The 20409-nt window shown below is 39.3% G+C and overlaps 1 protein-coding gene across 1 annotated transcript in view; it reads left to right on the forward strand.

The window, feature by feature from the left end:
- Positions 1-20409, forward strand: part of Abcb5 (ATP binding cassette subfamily B member 5) — a 122874-nt gene that overhangs the window by 29073 nt on the left and 73392 nt on the right. Inside the window, exons 7-11 of the mRNA XM_023709847.1 lie at positions 1037-1150; positions 1557-1667; positions 4259-4384; positions 6313-6516; positions 11961-12131. Of these exons, the coding sequence (XP_023565615.1) occupies positions 1037-1150; positions 1557-1667; positions 4259-4384; positions 6313-6516; positions 11961-12131 (726 nt within the window). The remainder of the gene's footprint in view (positions 1-1036; positions 1151-1556; positions 1668-4258; positions 4385-6312; positions 6517-11960; positions 12132-20409) is intronic.

Here is a 20409-nt window from a genome sequence, read left to right on the forward strand (position 1 = left end):
CCTACTTAGAACAAGCTTAGCAAAGCACAGGGACCGCGGTTCAATCCCCCAGCACCACATGCCAGCCAGCCCTGCCCCCTGGTGGGCTGAGCTGGTGCCACACACACACACACACACACACACACACATAAATAAATAAAATAAAAAAATTTTTTTAAAATAAGATTCCTAGGGAATACATGTTTTGCTTTTGCTTTCCTGTACTGGGAATCACACTCATGACCTTTGCCAGACAGGGACCATGCTGCTGAGCTATACCTCAATATATCTAGTTATTGTCCCAAGTTTCAGCAATTAATAGATCAACTCAGAATTTTAAAACATTTGTCGTGGTAAATGTATAGGTGCTCTACCTATACCAATTCTTGTTTGGCCTTCCCATTGTATAGATTTCTCTTCTATCGGTCAAATGTATCTTTCGAATTTGAGAGTTTCATAGCTGACACTTTAAACTCTTCATTTATTTCATGTAAAATAAAAACATAAAAAGAAATTTTGGCTAAGTCTTTCCTCTAGATTCCTCACCTGTATGACAGGGTAAAATTGCATCTAGCCTGCAGAGTTCTTTCCTTTTTTGACTACTACAGAAAAAAGATGTTCTGTGATAAAAAAAAAAAAAAAAGATTCAAAAAGTCAGAGTAGAAATGGGTCTCTGAGCTGGGGACCTCTATCACACTCTCTTGCTGGAGCTCACAGGGCTGGCCAGAGCAGACAGCGCAAATGGGGGGTACGGGCCCTGCTCCCACAGGTCTGTGCCCGGCAGGCATTCTGCAGTCAGTGCACTTTTGGGCTCAGTTGTCCCAGCAGGGATAACTGCCAAACCATGGGACAATCAGAAGTTGTCCACACCAGCAAAAGGCCAACGAGGCTTGGACTAACTTGCTTTGTCTTTGTATGCCATCACCTTTCCACTTTCTTATCTAATTCCTGTAATATTCCTTTAGGAACCTAAAGTAAATACTATACCTGCTGCCTCCTGCTGTCTTTCTTATAGAACTGCAGAAGAATAAGAAATTTTTTTTCTCTCTTTCTGTAGGTTTTCTTCAGTGTAATCCACAGCAGCTACTGCATTGGAGCAGCAGCCCCTCACTTTGAAACCTTCTCTGTGGCCCGAGGAGCTGCCTTTAATATCTTCCAGGTTATTGATACGGTAAGATAGTTCACTGCTTCCAACGATCACTAAAGCAGGAGACCATAAGCAGACACATGCATTTCACTACACAAGATGAGCAAAATCTGCATTGTCCAGGAGGCTAGGAAAAAAAAGTACTGCTTTTACCTCTTTTACGAGGAGATTGTAGGTTTTGTTGCTGTTGTTTGTTTGGGTTTTTTGAGGTACTGGGGATGGAACTCAGGACCCTGTACTTGCCAGGCAAGCACTTATTCTACTGAGCTATCTCCCCTGGGCCATGAGATTGTGTTTTATTGACACCTTTGTGCCTCTTTTAACACACTCCTAAAGTAAAAGGAAAACACAACCTTCTTTAAACTGTTTTTAGGGTATAGGGAGTGCTGGCATTCTTCGAAGATTCATAATGTTACTGTGTTTTTCTAAGAAACCTAGGATAGACAACTTTTCCACAACCGGATATAAACCTGAATGCATAGAAGGAACTGTGGAATTTAAAAATGTTTCTTTCAATTATCCGGCACGCCCCTCCGTTAAGGTAGGTTAAATAAGTAGTGCTGTACAGTGTTCCGATAATATCTGCTGCTGGCTAGAATCTGTTATGAGACTAGATAGGATGATTTTTATCAAGATGTTGGCTATTTTGTTTAGAGACATTAGGAGATAGCAAGGAAGGAAGGTAATTAATGGAAAAAATATGCTTCAAAAACGTTTATATTTTCTGGCTTCTTTTCCACAGTTCACCAACAAAAGCATTTTCAACTCCCTGAAATTTCCCCATTTTGTTTTTGGGGTTTTTTTAATGGTTATAATTGAAATGTATTTTTTAATTCTAATTTTCCCATAATTTTATTGAGAAACAAATAGCAATGAGACAGTTTCAAACCAAATTGGTAGTACAGTTTCAATAATTAACACATTGCATATATTTTTCCTAGTGGTTATTTGCAGTACAAGATACAGACATGATATCCTATTTACAAACACAATTAGAACAAATCCCTCTATTCATTAAGAGAATGTAACTATATACCTATCCTAACCATTTTGAACACACAGATACAAAATGGACATTCATCTGTATCCCCTTTTTTGTTTAGTTCCATTATTTGTATTTGCAACCAAAATGCCTTGGATTTAGGGCGCCATCTATTGGCGGCCCTTGGATGTCGTCCCATTCTACAGCTTCACCCCGGAGCTGCATCGCCAGCTTCTTTTGGATTTTACTATAAAGCAGTGTCTCGCTGAAGTTGGGCCCAGACGTGGAGTCCTCCTGCCACAGCCTCCGGGGTAGCTGGGAGGTGCAGGGGCGCGCTGCCACAGAAAACATTTTTGGGTTTTTTTTTTTTGTTTGTTGGTTTGGTTTTTTTTGTTTTGTTTTGTTTTGTTTTGTTTTTGGTTTTGGGGTTTTTTTTTGTTTTTGTTTTTGTTTTTGTTTTTGTTTTTTGTTGTTGTTCTTTTTTTGTATGGGGATCAAACTCAGGACCTTGCGCTGGCCAAGCAAGCGCTTCAGAAAACTCACTTTAAGCTTGGAGTTTCTGCCTGGCGCGTGACCGTGCAGGTGCTCCTTTGCTGTATCCTGGCGCTTTTACTACATTCACAAGTGTGCTTCCTGTACCTTCTCCCTCTCCTTTACACATAAACACACATGCACACGCACACGTTCACATTTATGCACACTGTGGGGTGTGTCCTCCAGCATTTAGTCTTTGCCAAGTGCTTGCAAAACTGTGTCAGTGTGTCCATCTTTCCCATTACCTTCTTCTTTATCAGTGTATTTATTCAAAAAGGTAACATTATTAAAGATTGCAAAGGCTATGTGCTAATAAAATGCATTTCATTGAAAAAATAGAGAACATGAATTTATGTGAAATAGATAAAACCACTAATGTCATCAAGCTTTAATGGCCCTTACAGAATCTACATTAAAAAATAATCTACTTCTACTTCTGTATCTTTCTCTGATTAAAACTTACTGAAATGCCCTTTTCCAAGCTTTTTCTAAAATTTTTTGTTACTTAAATACGTACATTGGACTAGGTTCCCTTCTATCTTTTTTCTTAACATAGACCGCTTCAAACGCCAAATTGTAACTACATTTCGGTTTGCTTCCTGGTAACCTAAGCACCAAATGTAACACTATACTGCCCCAGAAAGTGTCGTCTAGGTTCTACGCAAATTTTTTTAATGAATTTTTGAAACATAACTCTTTTTGTTAAGTTAGAAAAATGAGTTTTTGAAGTGTCACCCACTTTAAATAAGTAAAACGCAGATTCTTTCAAGGAATGAAAGGAAGAAATTGGAGAGCGCCAGTGCCTGCAGGAGAGGACGTACTCGCGTTGGTGGTCCCAATTTCTTGCCTCCTTTAGGCTATTTTTCTCCACTTAGCCCTTTTGCTTGGGTTATTATAAGCATCTGTCAATTTACAAATTATGAGCTCAAATGGGAGACTCGAAGGGGAGAATTCTTTTATCTGGGTTAAAAATATACAGGTTGCAGCAAAGATAGGTGTCGTTTGGGCTAATTGTGAAGCTGTTCTCTGTCCCGAGACACTAAATAGTGGCAGCGACCCCTTGTCAATGAGAAAAATTTTGAAGCATTTCTACCACTGCTGAAATGTCCCCACAAGCTCACTGAAGAAGGAAGGTTTCTGATGGCGACACCCTGGGTGTCACCCAGGAGTCGTGCTAGCTGCTGTTTGGCATATACTTTGCAATAATGTTAAATGCATTGTAAGTAAGAGCCTCCTTAGATAACTCAAAGAGGTATCAGACAAGATGTCACTCAGCTGCTGCAAATGAAGAGGTAAGGCTTTCACCAGCGTGGTATTCATGAAGTTCATTTAAGGCACTTTAATTGCAAATGTGAACCATTTGCTGTGGCTGATTTATATGCGATGAGTACTCCTAGCTAAATTCTCCTCTATACATACAGGAATGATGACAATACAAGGAACAAACATAAGATCTTAATTTGATGACAGTAGAAGGAACAAACATAAGATCTTAATTTGTTTTTAAGTGTCACAGAAGGATTTGTTTTGCATTACAATTGTACATTGAATTTTGGAAAGTATGTATCACCTAGCTTTTTCCCAACTTTATGCTATTGCTACATGCCTTCTGGTAGATTCTGAAAGGTCTGAACCTCAAAATTCAGTCTGGAGAGACGGTGGCCTTTGTTGGTCCCAGCGGCAGTGGGAAAAGCACCGCAGTCCAGCTCCTGCAGAGACTGTACGATCCTGACGACGGCTTTGTAAGTGCAGGGTGCTCCAACAACTACGCGCGGTCCACATCACAGGCGATTGCATCTGTTAGAGAGAATGCACAACGATGCTGACATTTCACTTTTAACAGTAGGCCTAAGAGAGAAGCCAGGCCTCTTTCTATGTATCAATTCACTTCACAGCCATTTATTTAGCATATTCTAATCATGTCCCCCCAAAATGAAACCTAATTGGAAAATTACCAGTCTTGTGACCCAGAAGTCAAAATGCCAGCCACAATCAACCTACCCTTGCTTCAGCTGCCATTACAGAGTAGTCACTGAGCAAGAGAATAGTGAGGTATAATGTACGGCACAACACTCGTCACGTGATAACAACCCAGCTAAGGCTTGTGTTCCAAGAAACCCGGATGTGCCTAGCACTATTCCAGGTTCTAGGGACTTCTTGGTGAGCGAAACGTAACAGTCTCTGCCTTCATGGAGTTTACATTCTAGTAAGTAGAGTCGGACAACAAATAAAATAATTAAATTATATAACACTGTATGTTCAAAGTGAATGAATGTCTTGTAGAAAAATAATGTGATACTTTGTAGTACTCAAAACTTATCAAGATGACTGGGGAGATGGCTTAGTAGAATAAGTGCTTACCTGGCAAGCGCAAGGGCCTGAGTTCAATCCCCGGTTCCACCAAAAAAAAAAAAGGTTTATCAAGAGTGTCAACATTTGTCAGTGTATAGAAAATTCCTCTGGCCTTTTTGTCTGTACTCTATAATGTTGCATTTAACTTTCTCACCCTTGCAAGTGGCATAGAGAAAAATACATTTTCAAGTACACAGCTCTTATGTTTCTGTTCAAGCTTTCAGTGGTTTTTTTTTTAACCTATTCTTCTAGAACCTGGTTTCATTTAAATTTTACTTCTTAGCTTTTGTTTGGCACATCAAAGTGTCTACGCTAATGTTTACTGAAAAAAAAAAATTGCTCGATGAGTAACCCGTGTATAAAGCATTCGTGTAGAATACCCACCCCCAGACCAAACACTAGGATTGGTGAGACTGGCAGAAGGTGTAATGATTACCATGATCTGGTTCCTGCCGTTGGTGTAAATTGGGGCAATGGTGCCACATTAGCGAAGGCAGGGTTCACTTATTCTTATCTATAGCGGTGAGTGGTGTGACACTTGTCTTTTGTGGCTCAGTGAAGGACTGAAGAGAAACTAAAAAAAAAAAAAAGTACTCAGAAGAACTGCGCAAAGCACATCACTGTTAAAACAACGAAGTGAAGTTTCTTACGTGTCTCTCCACAATAGCGTTAGTGCTACCTGGAGTCTGTACCTTACGAATACCTGCTTCATGAATTTTAGAATAAAGATACCCAGGTTTAGCCACGTTTTAAACCAATCTTCCGGATTTTTTTTTTCTTGGCTTTTCCCCTATAAGAAAGTGGAAAGGGTTAGCCAAATAGCTCAGCGGATTAAAGCGCCTGCAAGCAGGTGCAGGGGTGGGATGGAGGGGTTCGATCCCAAGGCCTGCTGTGCCAGCCCCACCCCTGGAGTGCACTGAGACTGCAATTGAGGCTGGGCATGGTGGTGCACACCTGTAATCCCAGCTCTTGGAAGGCTGTAAACAGGAGGATCACTACGAGTCCGATCTAGTAGTGAGACCCTGAACACCCTATAGACCCTTCCCTAAAATACAAAAAAAGAAAAAGAAAGAAAGAAAGAAAGAAAGAAAGAAAGAAAGAAAGAAAGAAAGAAAGAAATTGTCTCTCAATAAAATTATGGGGGGAAAAAAAGAAAAAAAGAGGATTAGTGATATACATATTATGAATGTTTTGCCAAAATAAAGTCAGCCTTCCGTTCCCGATGTACATTACTTCTCAGCACATATTTCAGACTAGGAAGACCCTAACCCCAGTACCACGGAAGGCATCCTCACCGGGTGGTGTTTTGCGCCGGCAGATCACGGTGGACGGGAAGGACGTCAGAGCCCTCAACGTGCGCCACTACCGGGAGCACATCGGCGTCGTCTGCCAAGAGCCTGTTCTGTTCGCGACCACCGTCCGAGACAACATTAAGTACGGGCGGGACGGCGTGACCGACGAAGAGGCCGAGAAGGCCGCCAAAGAAGCCAATGCCTACGACTTTATAATGAAGTTTCCCAAAGTAAGTGTGCGCCGTGCTTGCGTCCTCAGCTTGGAGCGGTCGCAGAGCAGCGCCCCGTGCCGGGAGGCGACACTGCTGTCGCTGCGGGAGAGGGCGAGTGGGGTGACCAGCCTGAGCGCGCGGGGCGGGACCCCGGCGGGACGGACGGCACCGGGCCACCGGCGAGAAAAGGGCGTCATCGGAGGACGAGTTCAAAACAGTCACACTTAGTTCGGATTGGTTTTCACTACACATGGGAGAGGGGGAAGAAAAAAAAAAAAAAAAAAAGACATTAAAAGATGACAAAGAAATACAAGGCAAAATCACAGCTCAAACTGCGACATGACTGCAAAAAGTTGGCTTGTGAAGCCACCTTGTGGCTGAAGTGGGAATATCCTACACGTGCAGCGTGTTGCTTGCTTTTCTAACAATGTAGAGAAAAGGGTTTTTTTAAGCTTATAGCGTTAATATTGGGTAAGAAATATGAAATCATACTTGTAAGAGAGACGGGGTAAACTACAGTTATTAATTATAGGATGCCTCAGATCTCCATGGGTACTTAGAATTGATAGGTATAAAACATTTTATTTACACTTACCTAAGTTTTAGTTCATCAGTATAGCCTGAAATTGTTACAAGGAGCACCCTGTGAAATTTGAAGGAATGGCATTTGAAAGGGTAACACATATGGAGCTAGCGGTGGAGCTCAGGGGCTAAGCACTTGCCTCGTGTGCCCAAGTCATCGCACAAATATAAAATAAAATGCACATAAAATTTCAAAATAGCAGAAGGTAACAATAACATTTAAAAAATGTGTTAGAGTATTTTACAAACCACTACCATGTTGGTAATAATTCTTTTTAAAACAATACATTTCTCTACTATGCCAATAATTACTTCCTGCCCCATAATTTAGGGCCATAATCAGCACAGTATTGAGGCTAGCAAAATCATAAAAGGTTTGGCGCAACTGTCTTCCAGTTTAGGGAAATACTTCCTTTCATTGTCCTTTTTCCTATTTCAGTGGCTTCCTTTCCTCTGAATAAATAATAATTGCTCTCCAGTTTCCTACTTAGAGTTAAGCAGCTACTGGGTGTCTCTTAAATCAAGCTCTGAAAGTTATGATTTATTTTACTAAAAGGTCATGACCACATGAAGGTTCTCCTTCCTATAAATGTACCACTAAGATTATCTTATCACAATGAAAACTAAATTTCACAGGCATGGTTAACCACAGAAATAGAAGAGTAAGTATAAAAATCATATTTCTAGGATCTGGGGATATGGCTCAGGGGTAGAACACTTGCTAAGCATGTACAAGCCTCTGGGTTAGATCCCCAGCACCATGAAAAATAAAATAAAACTTCCAGACATGCTTCATTCAGTTAAGTGAAAATTTACAAAAAGCTACGTTCAAAGTAAATAGCATTCCTTTTGTATAAATACATGTATGTGAACTAAATACTTGTCTGGTCAGCCGTGTCTTGTCAGTTGTCTACCTCAGAGTCTATTTTCTGTTGTGCTGGGACAGGCTGCTGGCCCTCCCTGTTTCCACAGACCAAATCCTCCTAGCTCAGGGGCTAGGGCTAAGCAGTTGTTTCTTTTGAGTATTTTTTAGTTTTCAAATTTTATTGCTTGTATTTGATTATAGATGTCAGTGACGTTTCATAGTTTCAAAAGTCCTTGCTGCTCTGAGAAGTGTAGAATCTAGTCAAAATTACATAGTCATAAGAGAAATGTGTTATTTTGTTTTTGTTTCCTTTTTTTTAAAGTTGTGGTATTATTGGTTCTACATTCCCTGAAATATTACTGCTTTATGAAAGTCCAGACTGAACACAGCATCCTCTGTGTACCTAGTACGTTTATAAACCTGGGTATCTCACTACTTGATATTTTCGCATAGTTAAGACAGAAATTTGATAGCTCAGTTAGAGGGGAGGGGAAATCTGCTGCTAGAAATGTCTGAACTAGGGTCAGGGAGATAGCTCAGTAGAATAAGTGCTTGCCTGGTAAGCACAAGGTCCTGAGTTCGATCCCCGTACTGCAAAAGAAAAAAAAAGTCCAAACTAAGTGTCATATTTGTCTGGGTAAGATTTGGGAAATATAGCTTCTGTACATAAACAAAAGAAAAGAAAATCAGTTAAACATCACATAATAGGCAGTCATTAAATTACAAAAATTTAATTTATGAAGAAAGACCTTTTGTACAAGTTGGAAAAAAGATTTTCATATATATATTCAAGAAAGTTAATTTTTTATTTTTATTTTACTAGTATCACAAACTTGCCAGTGGTAACTTATTTGTCCGGTTCAAGATAATTTTGTAGTTTTCTTTCCTAGGACTTGTTATTAAATGCTAAAAGACACTTTTGAACTGTACATTTGATCAGATTGTTAGCTTTTTCTGTTTTACTTCTTTTGAGAACTTTTGAATAAAAAACTCTGAAACTTTTTAAACAATACATATATTTGAAAATAAGATAGTAAGATTTGACGATACTAGCCAGCCCTTCAACCATAACATACCGCACAGTTAGCTATAATATACGAGGTGTAGCACAAGCATTTTTAGTCATTGATCAAGAGATAGTGAATGAAAGTTTTTCAAGAAGAAACTCCCCAAATTTGCAGCATTCTACTCGGTACAAGCTTCTGACCTCACTTGTGTGAGCTGCACTCATAGAATATGGCAGTCTCATTGACCTCGAAGGCAGAAATCAAATTTTAGGGCCCCTAGAATTGCAGGTGGATGTGCCTGGGAAATCCTTGTCTGAGGATAAGATAACAATGTTTTATCACAGCAACAATTACAAAGCCAGAAGCAGAACGGAAATATGAAAGTCCCAACCAATTGGAAGGGAGAAGTCTTATTTATAGCTCTTTAACACCTCCGGCATGAAGCTGAGACACTAAATGAGCTACCCCTTAAAAGTGGGGACCATACCTTAGAGTAAGACCAACTCTAAACCCAATCTCAATCTTTAACCTCAGTGGAGATTAAAGCAATAACAAGACCCCAGAGGAGATAGAATTTGGGAGTTGGTTCCTGCAAGTTACAAGCCTGAGAGGTCGAAAATAGGATGATCACTACAAGTCTGATTTGTGTAGTGAGACCCTGTGGACCCTGTACTAAATACATTTTAAAAATTTGTTTTAAATCAACAGTTAAAGGCGCCTGAAATAACTTATTCAAAGATGCTGACCCAGTGTGCTTTCCAAGTGGATTCAAGTTAACACATTCTAAAAAATAATTTAAAAGAAAAAAAATTCAACACATCTTTATATAGAAAATAATTTACACTAACCTAATGGCCTGAAATAAAATGTTTATATAATCTAAAAAATAAATAAATAAATAAAATAAATCAACAGTTACTCAAAAGAAAACAGAATTCAGAGTCTCTCCAATATACACAGTATTCAACATACAATTTACAAAGGCAAGACATGCACAAAATAGAAAATTGACTTGGGAGCAAAAGCATCATAATCATAAATGTTTGTTCCCTTAAGAAATGAGCATCAAGGGCCAGCCAAATAGCTCAGCAGATTAAAGCACCTGCAAGCAAGCATGGGGGCTGGGGGTTCGATCCCCAGACCTGCCGTGCCAGCCCTGGCCCTGGGGCGCACTAAACCGGCAATTGAGACCGGGCGTGGTGGTATGGGCCTGTAATCCCAGCTATTGGGAGGCTGTAAACAGGTGGATCACTACGAGTCCAATCTAGTAGTGAGACCCTGAACACCCTGTAGACCCTTCCCTAAAAATTTAAAAAAAAAAAACTGAATTCCTTCAGAAGGTGGCAAGAAGGGGCTGGTGAGATGGCTCAGTGGTCTAAAGCACCTACTTAGAACAAACTAAGCTAAGCAAAGCACAGGGACCGCGGTTCAATCCCCCAGCACCACATGCCAGCCAGCCCCGCCCCCTGGTGGGCTGAGCTGGCCACACACACACAGAAAATAAATAAATAATTAATTCATTAATAAAAAAAAAAAAGGTGACAAGAAAGGTGGGACAAGTATGTTTGAAGCAAGAAGAACTGTCTTGAGAGAGATTGATGGCCATGTGTCTATTACAGTAACAATAATTTTAAGACTTAAAAATTCAAAATATTTTATGATTGGACCCCATTTTAAACTTTATGTCCTTGAAATTAATTTTGAATTAGGGACATAACCCAGTAGAATATCACCAACACTGCTCCGTTGGTGTGAGTTACCCTCATGATAAGTACATAACAGTATCTACTTTATTAAAAATAAAACTAGAAATAAAAAAAGACTTAGACTGGCTGGCAAATGGAAGGTCCTGAGTTCAATCCCCAGTACCAAAAAAAAAAAAAAAAGCACCGCCCCCTGGTGGGCTGAGCTGGCCACACACACACACACACATACAATAAATAAACAAATTTAAAAAAAAAAAAAAAAAAAAAAAACACAGAACACTTAAAAAGTTTTCCAAGATTAAAAAAAAGTATTAGAGAAGAAGGCTTTTTGCAATAACTTATTTTTTGGGGTTTTTTTTGGTACTGTTTTTTAAAGTATACAAAAAGGAAAGGAAGAAAATTGCAGCTAATAACTATTTCAAATAATAAAAATGTATATGTATACAGAGACTTTAAAGATTCCAAAGCACTGTAAGAATGTCTAAAAATTCAAAATGGTTAGGATAGATATATAGTTACATTCTCTTAATGAATAGAGGGATTTGTTCTAATAGAGTTTGTAAATAGGATATCATGTCTGCATCTTGTAGAGCAATTAACCACTTGGAAGAATGTATGCAATGTGTTAATTATTGAAACTGTCCTACCAGTTTGGTTTGAAACTGTCTCATTGCTATTTGTTTATCAATAAAATTATGGGAAAAAAACCAAGAAACTTATGTTCATATAATTAGAATTCTCAAAGTTAATGGAGTAGGCAATAAATGCTTAAAGATTTAAAATTTCTGAATTTAGTTCAACTTATAATACCACATTTCCAAGAAAAATGAACCTTTTGCACAAGAAATTTAAATAAAATCATACCAAGATACAAAAAAAAAGAATGTCTAAAATAAATCTGAAAGTATGTTCCAATGAGAAATTTTTGTAGGGCATGGTGGCACATCCCCGTAATTCTAGCACTCAGTAAGCTGGAGCAAGAAGGTTTCTGCAAATTCAAGGCCAGCCTGAGCTGGCCTTAGTGAGACCCTGTCTCAAAAAAAAAAAAAAGAAAAGAATAAGAAAGAGAAATTCTTCTTGTTATATGGTCTAGTTTATTTTAGTCCTAGTCAAACTTTCTTACTTTCTCCTTACTAGAGCCTTTTCTCATAATCGTTTTACAAAGAACTGATCAAAGTTGTAAGCAGCCTGGCTAAGGTAGTGATTAAGGGGACACAAAAGCGCAACTTTATCATTTCCAGTTCGAACCATTTGATCAACCTCCTTCTATGTCTTGCTTTTTTTCCCCTTGTATTTTACTAGAAATTTGACACCCTGGTAGGAGAAAAAGGAGCTCAAATGAGTGGAGGACAGAAACAGAGAATTGCGATTGCTCGAGCTTTAGTTCGGAACCCCAAAATTCTGATCTTAGATGAGGCGACATCTGCTCTGGACACCGAAAGCGAATCGGTTGTTCAAGCGGCCCTGGAGAAGGTAAGTGGACAGAAGCATTTAATGCCACAGACCTTGTTCACTGTTCTTTTTAAGAAAGTACGGTTCTAGCACTTATGACTCAATTGAGAGATGTCCCTAAACTGTGGATGAAAAGTGTGATTTGGAGAGAGAAGCGAATGTGATGGTGGTGCTGAGTACACACACACACGCACACACATGAGCGTGCACATGCACACACACGCATGCATGCATGAACACACACACAGAGCCGTGAGCACCCTTTTGCGTTTCTATACACACCAGCGGGATCCTCTTCTCCAACTACTGTGCACCTTCGGGTAGCCCCAGGGATTCATGTTGACACAATGTCACCGCAAGTGGAGAAACACAGCCCGTGAGCCACTCTCCTCCAACAGTCCTGGACCCCTCAAGCCCCACTCTGACCTCATCAGGCACCGAATTGCAGGCAGCTGGGAGGGCAGTGGGAAACCCTTAAATGTAGCTCTGAACAGCAAAATGCTCTTTTAAATCCTGGCCTTGAGCTCCTTTAAAAGACTAATGGCACATTTTACTCTGCATTTGCATGGAAATGATTAAGTGTTTTTCTATCTAAGAAAATTATAGGCTTCTTTTTCAATACTGACTTTATGGGATCAGAAACAGATACTGGCAGCCAGAGTGCCCACTGCTTATTGAAAAATCTATTAGTTCCTATTATTTACTCACAAATCAGATTGGATATGGCTTTGCCCTTGTTTCCCTCCTATGATGAGAGTGCCATATGTACAAATATGCTTGTATGATATGAAAATCCTTATTTATTGTGGACTCTGTGCCAGTTGGGGTCATCCTACTGGAGAAGAAACAAGGGTAGGGCTAATGTTTTATTCATGTATTTGTACTTAGTAACTAGGACAAGGATCTCTGTCTTGAATAAACTCAGTAAATTGTTGTTCATAATGGTGATGCTTGGTTACTTAGGGCTTAATGTGCTAAAAGTGATTTCATTTTATCGATTTGTCTTTTAAGCAATATGAGATTTTTTAAAACTGTAGTAAGCACTGTGGTTATCTAGAAGATCTCTTATTCCAATATGTTAACCATTTTGAAGCAATCAAAACTAGTTCAGACTTATAAAATTAAAGAACTTGGCAACATGGTAAACTAATAAATATCTTTCCTACAGATCCTAACTTTCCACCTCCCCATGGCAAACCAAGCACCACCATGAAATGAAGTCTCTGTCATAAGTAAAAAGAGGGCTGGCCAAATAGCTCAGTGGTTAAAGCACTTGTTTAGGCAGACACAGGGGCCAGGAGTTCGATCCCCGGGCATGCTGTACTGGCCCCACCCCCAGGGTGCACTGAGACTGTGACTGAGACTGGGCGTGGTGGCACGAGCCTGTAATGCTAGCACTTGGGAGGCTGTAAACAGGAGGATCACTACAAGACTGATCTATGCAGTAAGACCCTGTAGACCCTGTCCTAAAATGCAAAAAGAAAAATGCAACATGCCTATAAACTATGACTTCAATTACATAAAATAGGTACACTTATGAAGAAAATGAAAGAAACAGATAGGAAAAGACAATCATGTGTTGTTTACCAACAGAGCTATGTTCTAAGAAATGTAGCGTTAGATGATTTTGTCTTTGTGGGAATGTCACAGAGAGTGTAGAGCATGTGCAGCCTATTCCACATCTAAGTTGTATGACAGCGTCTGTGGCCTCTAGGCCACACACACACACACACACACACACACACACACACACACACAGTGTGATACTGTACCAAATTCTATGGCCATTGTAACACAACATGTATCTAAACATAGGAAAAGTACAGTAAAAGTCTGATATAAAGGATAAGATGGGTGCTCTTTGGTAGGGCTCCCACCAGGAGTGGCACTTTCAGGACCGGACACTGCCCTGTGGAGTCCGTGTGTGAGCGGTCTGTCGCGTGTGAGGGCTACGGATGTCGCAAGGCACTGCTACAGACTTTCTACACACCTCGGCTACCCCAAATTTATTTTCATATTTTTTCTTTTTTTTCAAGTAATTAAACAAACATTTTATTATTTGTAGGTATAGACTGGCAATTACATAGATTTATGGATTTTTTTTTCTTTTTTTCTTTTTTTTTGCCATAATTTTATTGAGAAACAAATAGCAATGAGACAGTTTCAAATCAAATCAGTAGGACAGTTTCAATAATTAACACACTGCATACATTCTTCTTAGTGGTTAATTGCTGTACAAGATGTGGACTTGATATCCTATTTACAAACACTATTAGAACAAATCCCTCTATTCATTAAGAAAATGTAACTATATAACTATCCTAGCCACTTTGAATACACAGATACAAAATGGACATTCATCTGTATCCATTTTTTTGTTAAGTTCTATTATTTGAATATTATAGGTGTGTAAACTCAGCAAAATATTCTAAAAGAGTCCAGTAGCCCATAATAGTATTGGGTCTTCTGCTTGACTGGCAATGTCAGAAATTGTTGACCTGAGTCCCCTATAGCTCAACATAACAGCATGGCTTTACTTCTTATATTTCGACTTCATACTTTTCTGCTGGATGGTTAAGACCAAGGTAAAGCAGGACCTATACAACAAGAGTTGTAGCTTTTGGGTCTGATAAGGTCAGTGAAATACCCTCAGGATTTATCCTGAGATCCTGTACCTCAGATTGTAGAGCCTTTGTCAGTGTCAGTCATATGGATGAGTCACAGCCATTGCTTAGCCAATGTGCTCTCTGTGAAAGCCCGAGAGAATGTTTTCTCTCCATGTGACTCTCCTTAGGCACACTCTACATCATCGATGACTTTCCTCTTTGGCCCCTTAATCTCCTTGATCAGAAAATTTGTGACACTACTGAGTTACATGATGTAACAGTACAAGTTCTCATATGTCCTGAGTCTTAATTGACCTTGGAAGGCTAGGGCCAAAAAGTTGGCTTTCCTTGCAGCCCTCCTTTTTCTCTAATTTAGTCTGCATACTTAGGTTGTTAACCATCCAGAAGAAAAGCTTATTGTTATTAACATACAATCTAGACTGTTAAGCTTAACCTCACTATCTGTCTGAATATCAAACATCTTAGGCATAACATGGAACAGGTATTTTTCATCAAGTATTGATATGTTGAACTTTAAGTCCCTACAGAATATGATAATGTTCTAGTATCTTGAGTCCATACAAAACTCATAAGCCTGCTTTAAAAACCTTGGAAGCTCAGCTTTACCACTTCTAAATTATTACATATTCCTATGGTTTATCTGATATAGTCAAATATTAATCTGTGCTACAATAATTAAATAGTGATACATAATTTAATCAAACATCTGTGATTTAGACCAAGAAGCTGGCAGAGTAAAGGTGGCACAGACGGGTGAGAGCAGACGCTGCGGTCCAAGGAAGCTCAAGCAACGCGCAGTCTCGCTGCCGAAGTGGTCTCCCCTACTCCCAGGATTGAGGTGTCAGACACCAGCCTGAATTTCTGCAAAATGAGTAATTTAGCTCTGTACTTAATGCCTGGGAGAGACAGACAGGGACACAGAATGAGAAGAATCATGCATAAAAATACTTGAGCTGAGGAAGAGAAGCCTCTGATAGTATGAGCCTGCTTGAGAAACCTTTTGCTTCTGATGCTGCACACACACACACACACACACACACACACACACACACACACCCCTACCTTTCTAGTTGCAACCTCCTAAATGTTTGATTTTACATTCTTTCTGCCCCCGTTCTCTTCAGAGTACATTGTGTTGCATATTCTCCCTTATATAATTTTTAAATTTTTATTTGTTTATTTATTTATTTGGTTCAGGGTCTCACTGTGCAGCTCCAACTCATACTGATCCTCCTGTCTCAGCCTCTCCAGTGCTGGGATTACAGCCGTGTGCTGCCATGCCCTCTTTCCAGCCTGCAAGGCTGTGAATGCGCTTACCAGGCAGACACTTAGATCACCAAGCTATCTCCCCAGCCCTCTCACTACTAGATCGAACTGGTAATGATCCTCCTGTTTACAGCCTCCCAAGTGCTGGGATTACAGGAGTGCGCCACCACGCCCAGTCTCAATCGCTGTCTCAGCGCGCCCCCGGGGACTGGGCCGGCACGGCAGACTAGGGGATCGAACCCCCGGCTCTTGTGCCTGCTTGCAGCAGCTTTAATCTGCTGAGCTATTTGGCTAGCCCTTGAGAAATAAATATTAGATAACAATATAAAATATTTTAGCTTATTGGTAATATCAGACAGTTTCACCAAGAAGTGACCTGTTTAATTTTAGGAAACAATACTTACATTTATAACAATATGGACAACCTCCAGGAGAGGTAACTGAGCGAGGGGGAGGGGCGCAGGCCCGTAGCCTAGGCGCGTGTGTGCTCACAAGTTTATCGTGCTCACCTTTCCCATGAACATTTGCTGGAGAACAGCTCTCTCGCACTCCTTTCAAAGCATTGTGGGAAGTCCCGGGTGCCCGGGATCAACACTGAATTCAAGCGCGAAGACCAGAGAAGAAATTCTAGCGCCCTGTAGGCTGGGTCTCATGTCCACAAGGGAGGCATGTAAAGCCGCCTCCTTTGAGACATTCTACAAAACATCTGACTGCTATTCCTCAAAATTACCAAATTTATCAAAAGTATAGAATATCTGAGAAGCAGCCCTAGCTGAAAGAAGCATAAGGAGACTTCAGGAATAAATGAAGTTTTTTTGTTTGCTTGTTTGTTGTTTGTTTGTTATGTATTTGGTACTGGATCTCCTATGCAGCTCAGACTAGTAGTGATCCTCCTGTCTTTGCCTCCCCAGCGCTGGGATTACAAGCGTGTGTCACCACTCCGGGTCTCTGTTGCAGGCTCAGCGCACCTGGGGGACAGGCCCGGTGTGGTAGGTGGTGCTGGGGATGGAGCCCCGCTCCCTGTGCTTGCCTAAGCAGGTGCTTAGCCACTGAGCTATCTCGCTGGCCCTAAATGTAGTATTCTTAAGGGGATGATAGAACCTAGAAAATAATACCAGGTAAAAATTAGCGAAACTCTAATCTAGTATGGAGTTTACGCAATAATAAGGTACTAATACCAGTCGATTATTTGGGCAAAGGCACCACAGCAGGTATGATAAGTTGGCACTGGGGGATGGTATATGTGCAGGGTACACAGAAAATCTATTTTTGCAATTTTTCTGCAAACATAAATCTGTCCTAAACAATTTACTTAAAAATCTTGTCACATTTTTAGCTACTTTGTTAGAACATTCATAAAGATGCCTCTGTACAAACAATGCTTAGAATTATCACATAAAAGCAAATGAAAGACTAAGGAGAATCAACAGCAAACGTTAAAACCCTTTTCCACAAATAACTTTCATGCAGACATTAGTTTAATAAAATTCCTATATGTTTGGCAATATCAAAAATCAAAGATATAATAAACATTTTGGTGTTTACAATAATTCTTTTCAACTGCAGACTACATTACACACAAAAAATTACCCACAAAGACTTGCGTGTCCTACTAGGAGGTGCCAATTAAGAAAATTACTGTGTGTACATTATCAGACCTTGATGAAGCTAAGCAAAAGAAATCCTTCTATTTATAACCCTATGTCGCAGTTACCCAGAGTCCAGTTTCTCATTATGCCTGCAGGGCCTTCCGTGAAAGGACTCACTCCCATTCAGGATTTCTGCAGAACAGCAGGGATGCCCAGCTAGGGTGCTGGATGTATATACCACTTTCATTTGATTGTTCTTCTTAACAGCTTTTTGTGAGGTTTAATTGACATACAGTGAACTGAACGTATTAAAATACACAATTGACTTGGGCACTGTGTACAATTTCAGTGGCTTCATATATTTCTCACACCAATACCACAATCAAGAGGGTCAACCAGACTTTTCATGTGTGTTTTGTATCTACACCATCCGGACCTTCCAAAGCCTCCTTCCCTGACCTTTGGCAACCTCTGATTACCTTATTATCACTATAGATTAATTTGCATTTTCTAAAATTTTATTTAATTCTAATCAAAAAGAATAGATTCTGTGCTCTCTGGCTACTTTCATTCTGTATAACTGTTTTCAGGCTCTTCCACATTGTAGAATGCACCAAAATTCCTTTTCATTCCTTTTTATTGACGAATAGTGTTCCATTGTGTGGATGTACCACAGTTCTAGTGAATTAATATTAATGTTCAATTGAGTCCATTTGTTTTCACTTCTTAAATACAGATAAAGGAGTAGTCTATACATGCTTTGGCAGCATAAATTCTACCCAGGGGACGAGGGTGTAATACCGTGGTCGGGTTGGGTTCAATCTCCAGCCTACCCCACCACCCCCCAAAGAGCACTTTAAATATTGACAGGCAAGTCTTGTGGGACATGTGCTTTTGCTTTTCTTGGGTGCATGCCTAAAATTTGAATGGCTGCATCTTATGCTAGGTTAATGTTTAACTTTTTAGTTAAACGCCAGACTATTTTGCTTTTACATTCTTACTAGCAATAAAAAGAATTCCATGAATTTTACATACTTTCCCACACTTGGTCTAGCCAGTCATTTTAATTTTAGCCCTCTGAAGAAATGTATAGTAGTTTATCATTGTGATTTAACTTTGCATCATCCTGATGGCTTATTAGCCTGACGTATTTTTATATGCTTTGTGACTAAGCATAGACAGTATCTTCTATGCAAATATTCTGGCAATTTTTAAATGGATTGTTTATTTTCTTATTAAGTTAAAAGAGTTCTTCATACATTTCTTTCACAGACCTGGGGGTCAAAGCCAGGAGGGTGCAACAGCTGAGCTTCATCCTCAAACCATTTTATTTTTATTCCAAGACAGGGTCTCACTATGCTGCCCAGCTGAATTCTCCAGCCATTTTTGTGTTTTATACATTTATTCTTGAAGTTGTCTCTATTTTGGTGTCATGTATCTCAGAGTTCACTTATTAGGTACATAGGCATTAATGATTGCAGTGTCTCCAAGAGCACTTGAAACCTTATCACTAGGAAATAAACTGCTTTACTCTGATTATATCTTTTACTTTTTAATCTCCTTTATCTTTGTCTAGTACAACCATCCCACCCTTTTCTATCCTGGCACTTTTCTATCCTTTTGATCTATTGTGTCTTTGCATATACAAATAATTTTTACAGTCATTACATAATTGGGTCTTGGTTTTATATCCAATCTGACAATCTCTTACTTCTAATAGGAATTTTTACTCCATTTGCATTGACTGTGGTCATTGAGAGTTCCAGGGCTACACACTGGGGAAAGGACAATCTATTCAACAAATGGTGCAGGGTAAATTGGACATCCACGTGAAAAACATAAACCTTGGACCCTTATCTTTCCCTGTACAAAAAAAATCAATTCAAAGTGCAAGAATAAAGAATTAAATGCAAGATATGAAACTATAAGACTCTTGAAAAAAAACATAGGGGAAAGCTTTTATAACATTGAGCTTGGTAGCTATTTATTGGTTATGATACTAAAAATGTAAGCAATAAAGACAAAATTAGGGGAGACCTAAATCAATAAAAAGCTTCTGTATAGCAAAGAAAATGACCAACAGGCAACCCACATGATAGGAGAATGTATTTGTAACTTATATATATATATAATGAGGAATCCAAAATATAAAAGGAATGCTTACAACTGAATAGTGATGATAGTAACAATAACAAAAACAACAATAAAAAGAGCAGCCAGGGATGGCAGTACATTACTATAATCCCAGCACTCGAGAAGCTGAAGCAGAAAGATCTCTACGAGATCAAGGCCAGCCTGGGCAACATAGTGAGTCCAGGACAGCCTGAACTACATAGAAGACCTTATCACAAAAAAAAAGGTAAATACATTTTTTAAATTTTACTTATTTATTTTATTTTGGTGGAATCAAGAATTGAACTCAGGCCCTTATGCTTGCCAGGCAAGTGCTTATTCTACTGAGCCATCTCCCCAGCCCCCTAAAATTTTAAAATAAGGTCTTGAGATGACATTTCCTCAAAGAAGACATATGAACAGCCAACAAATATAACCAACAAGTCATCAGTAGTTATAAAAAAAATGCAGATCAAAGTCACAATGAGATATTTCCTCATACCCTTTAGGGTAGTTAGAATGGCTATTGTAAAAACAAATAAATAAATAACTCAAAAGATAACAAATGAGAATACTGAAACCCTTTTACATGGTTAGTGGTATGATATAAAAGATTCAGCTCCTATGAAAGAGTCCAAAAGTCCCAAAAAAATTAAAAACAGAATTATCACATGATTCTGCAATTGTCTTTCTGGAGGTGAAGCA

Source organism: Octodon degus, unplaced genomic scaffold, assembly GCF_000260255.1.
Source record: "Octodon degus isolate 3935 unplaced genomic scaffold, OctDeg1.0 scaffold00015, whole genome shotgun sequence".
Lineage (NCBI taxonomy): Eukaryota > Metazoa > Chordata > Mammalia > Rodentia > Octodontidae > Octodon > Octodon degus.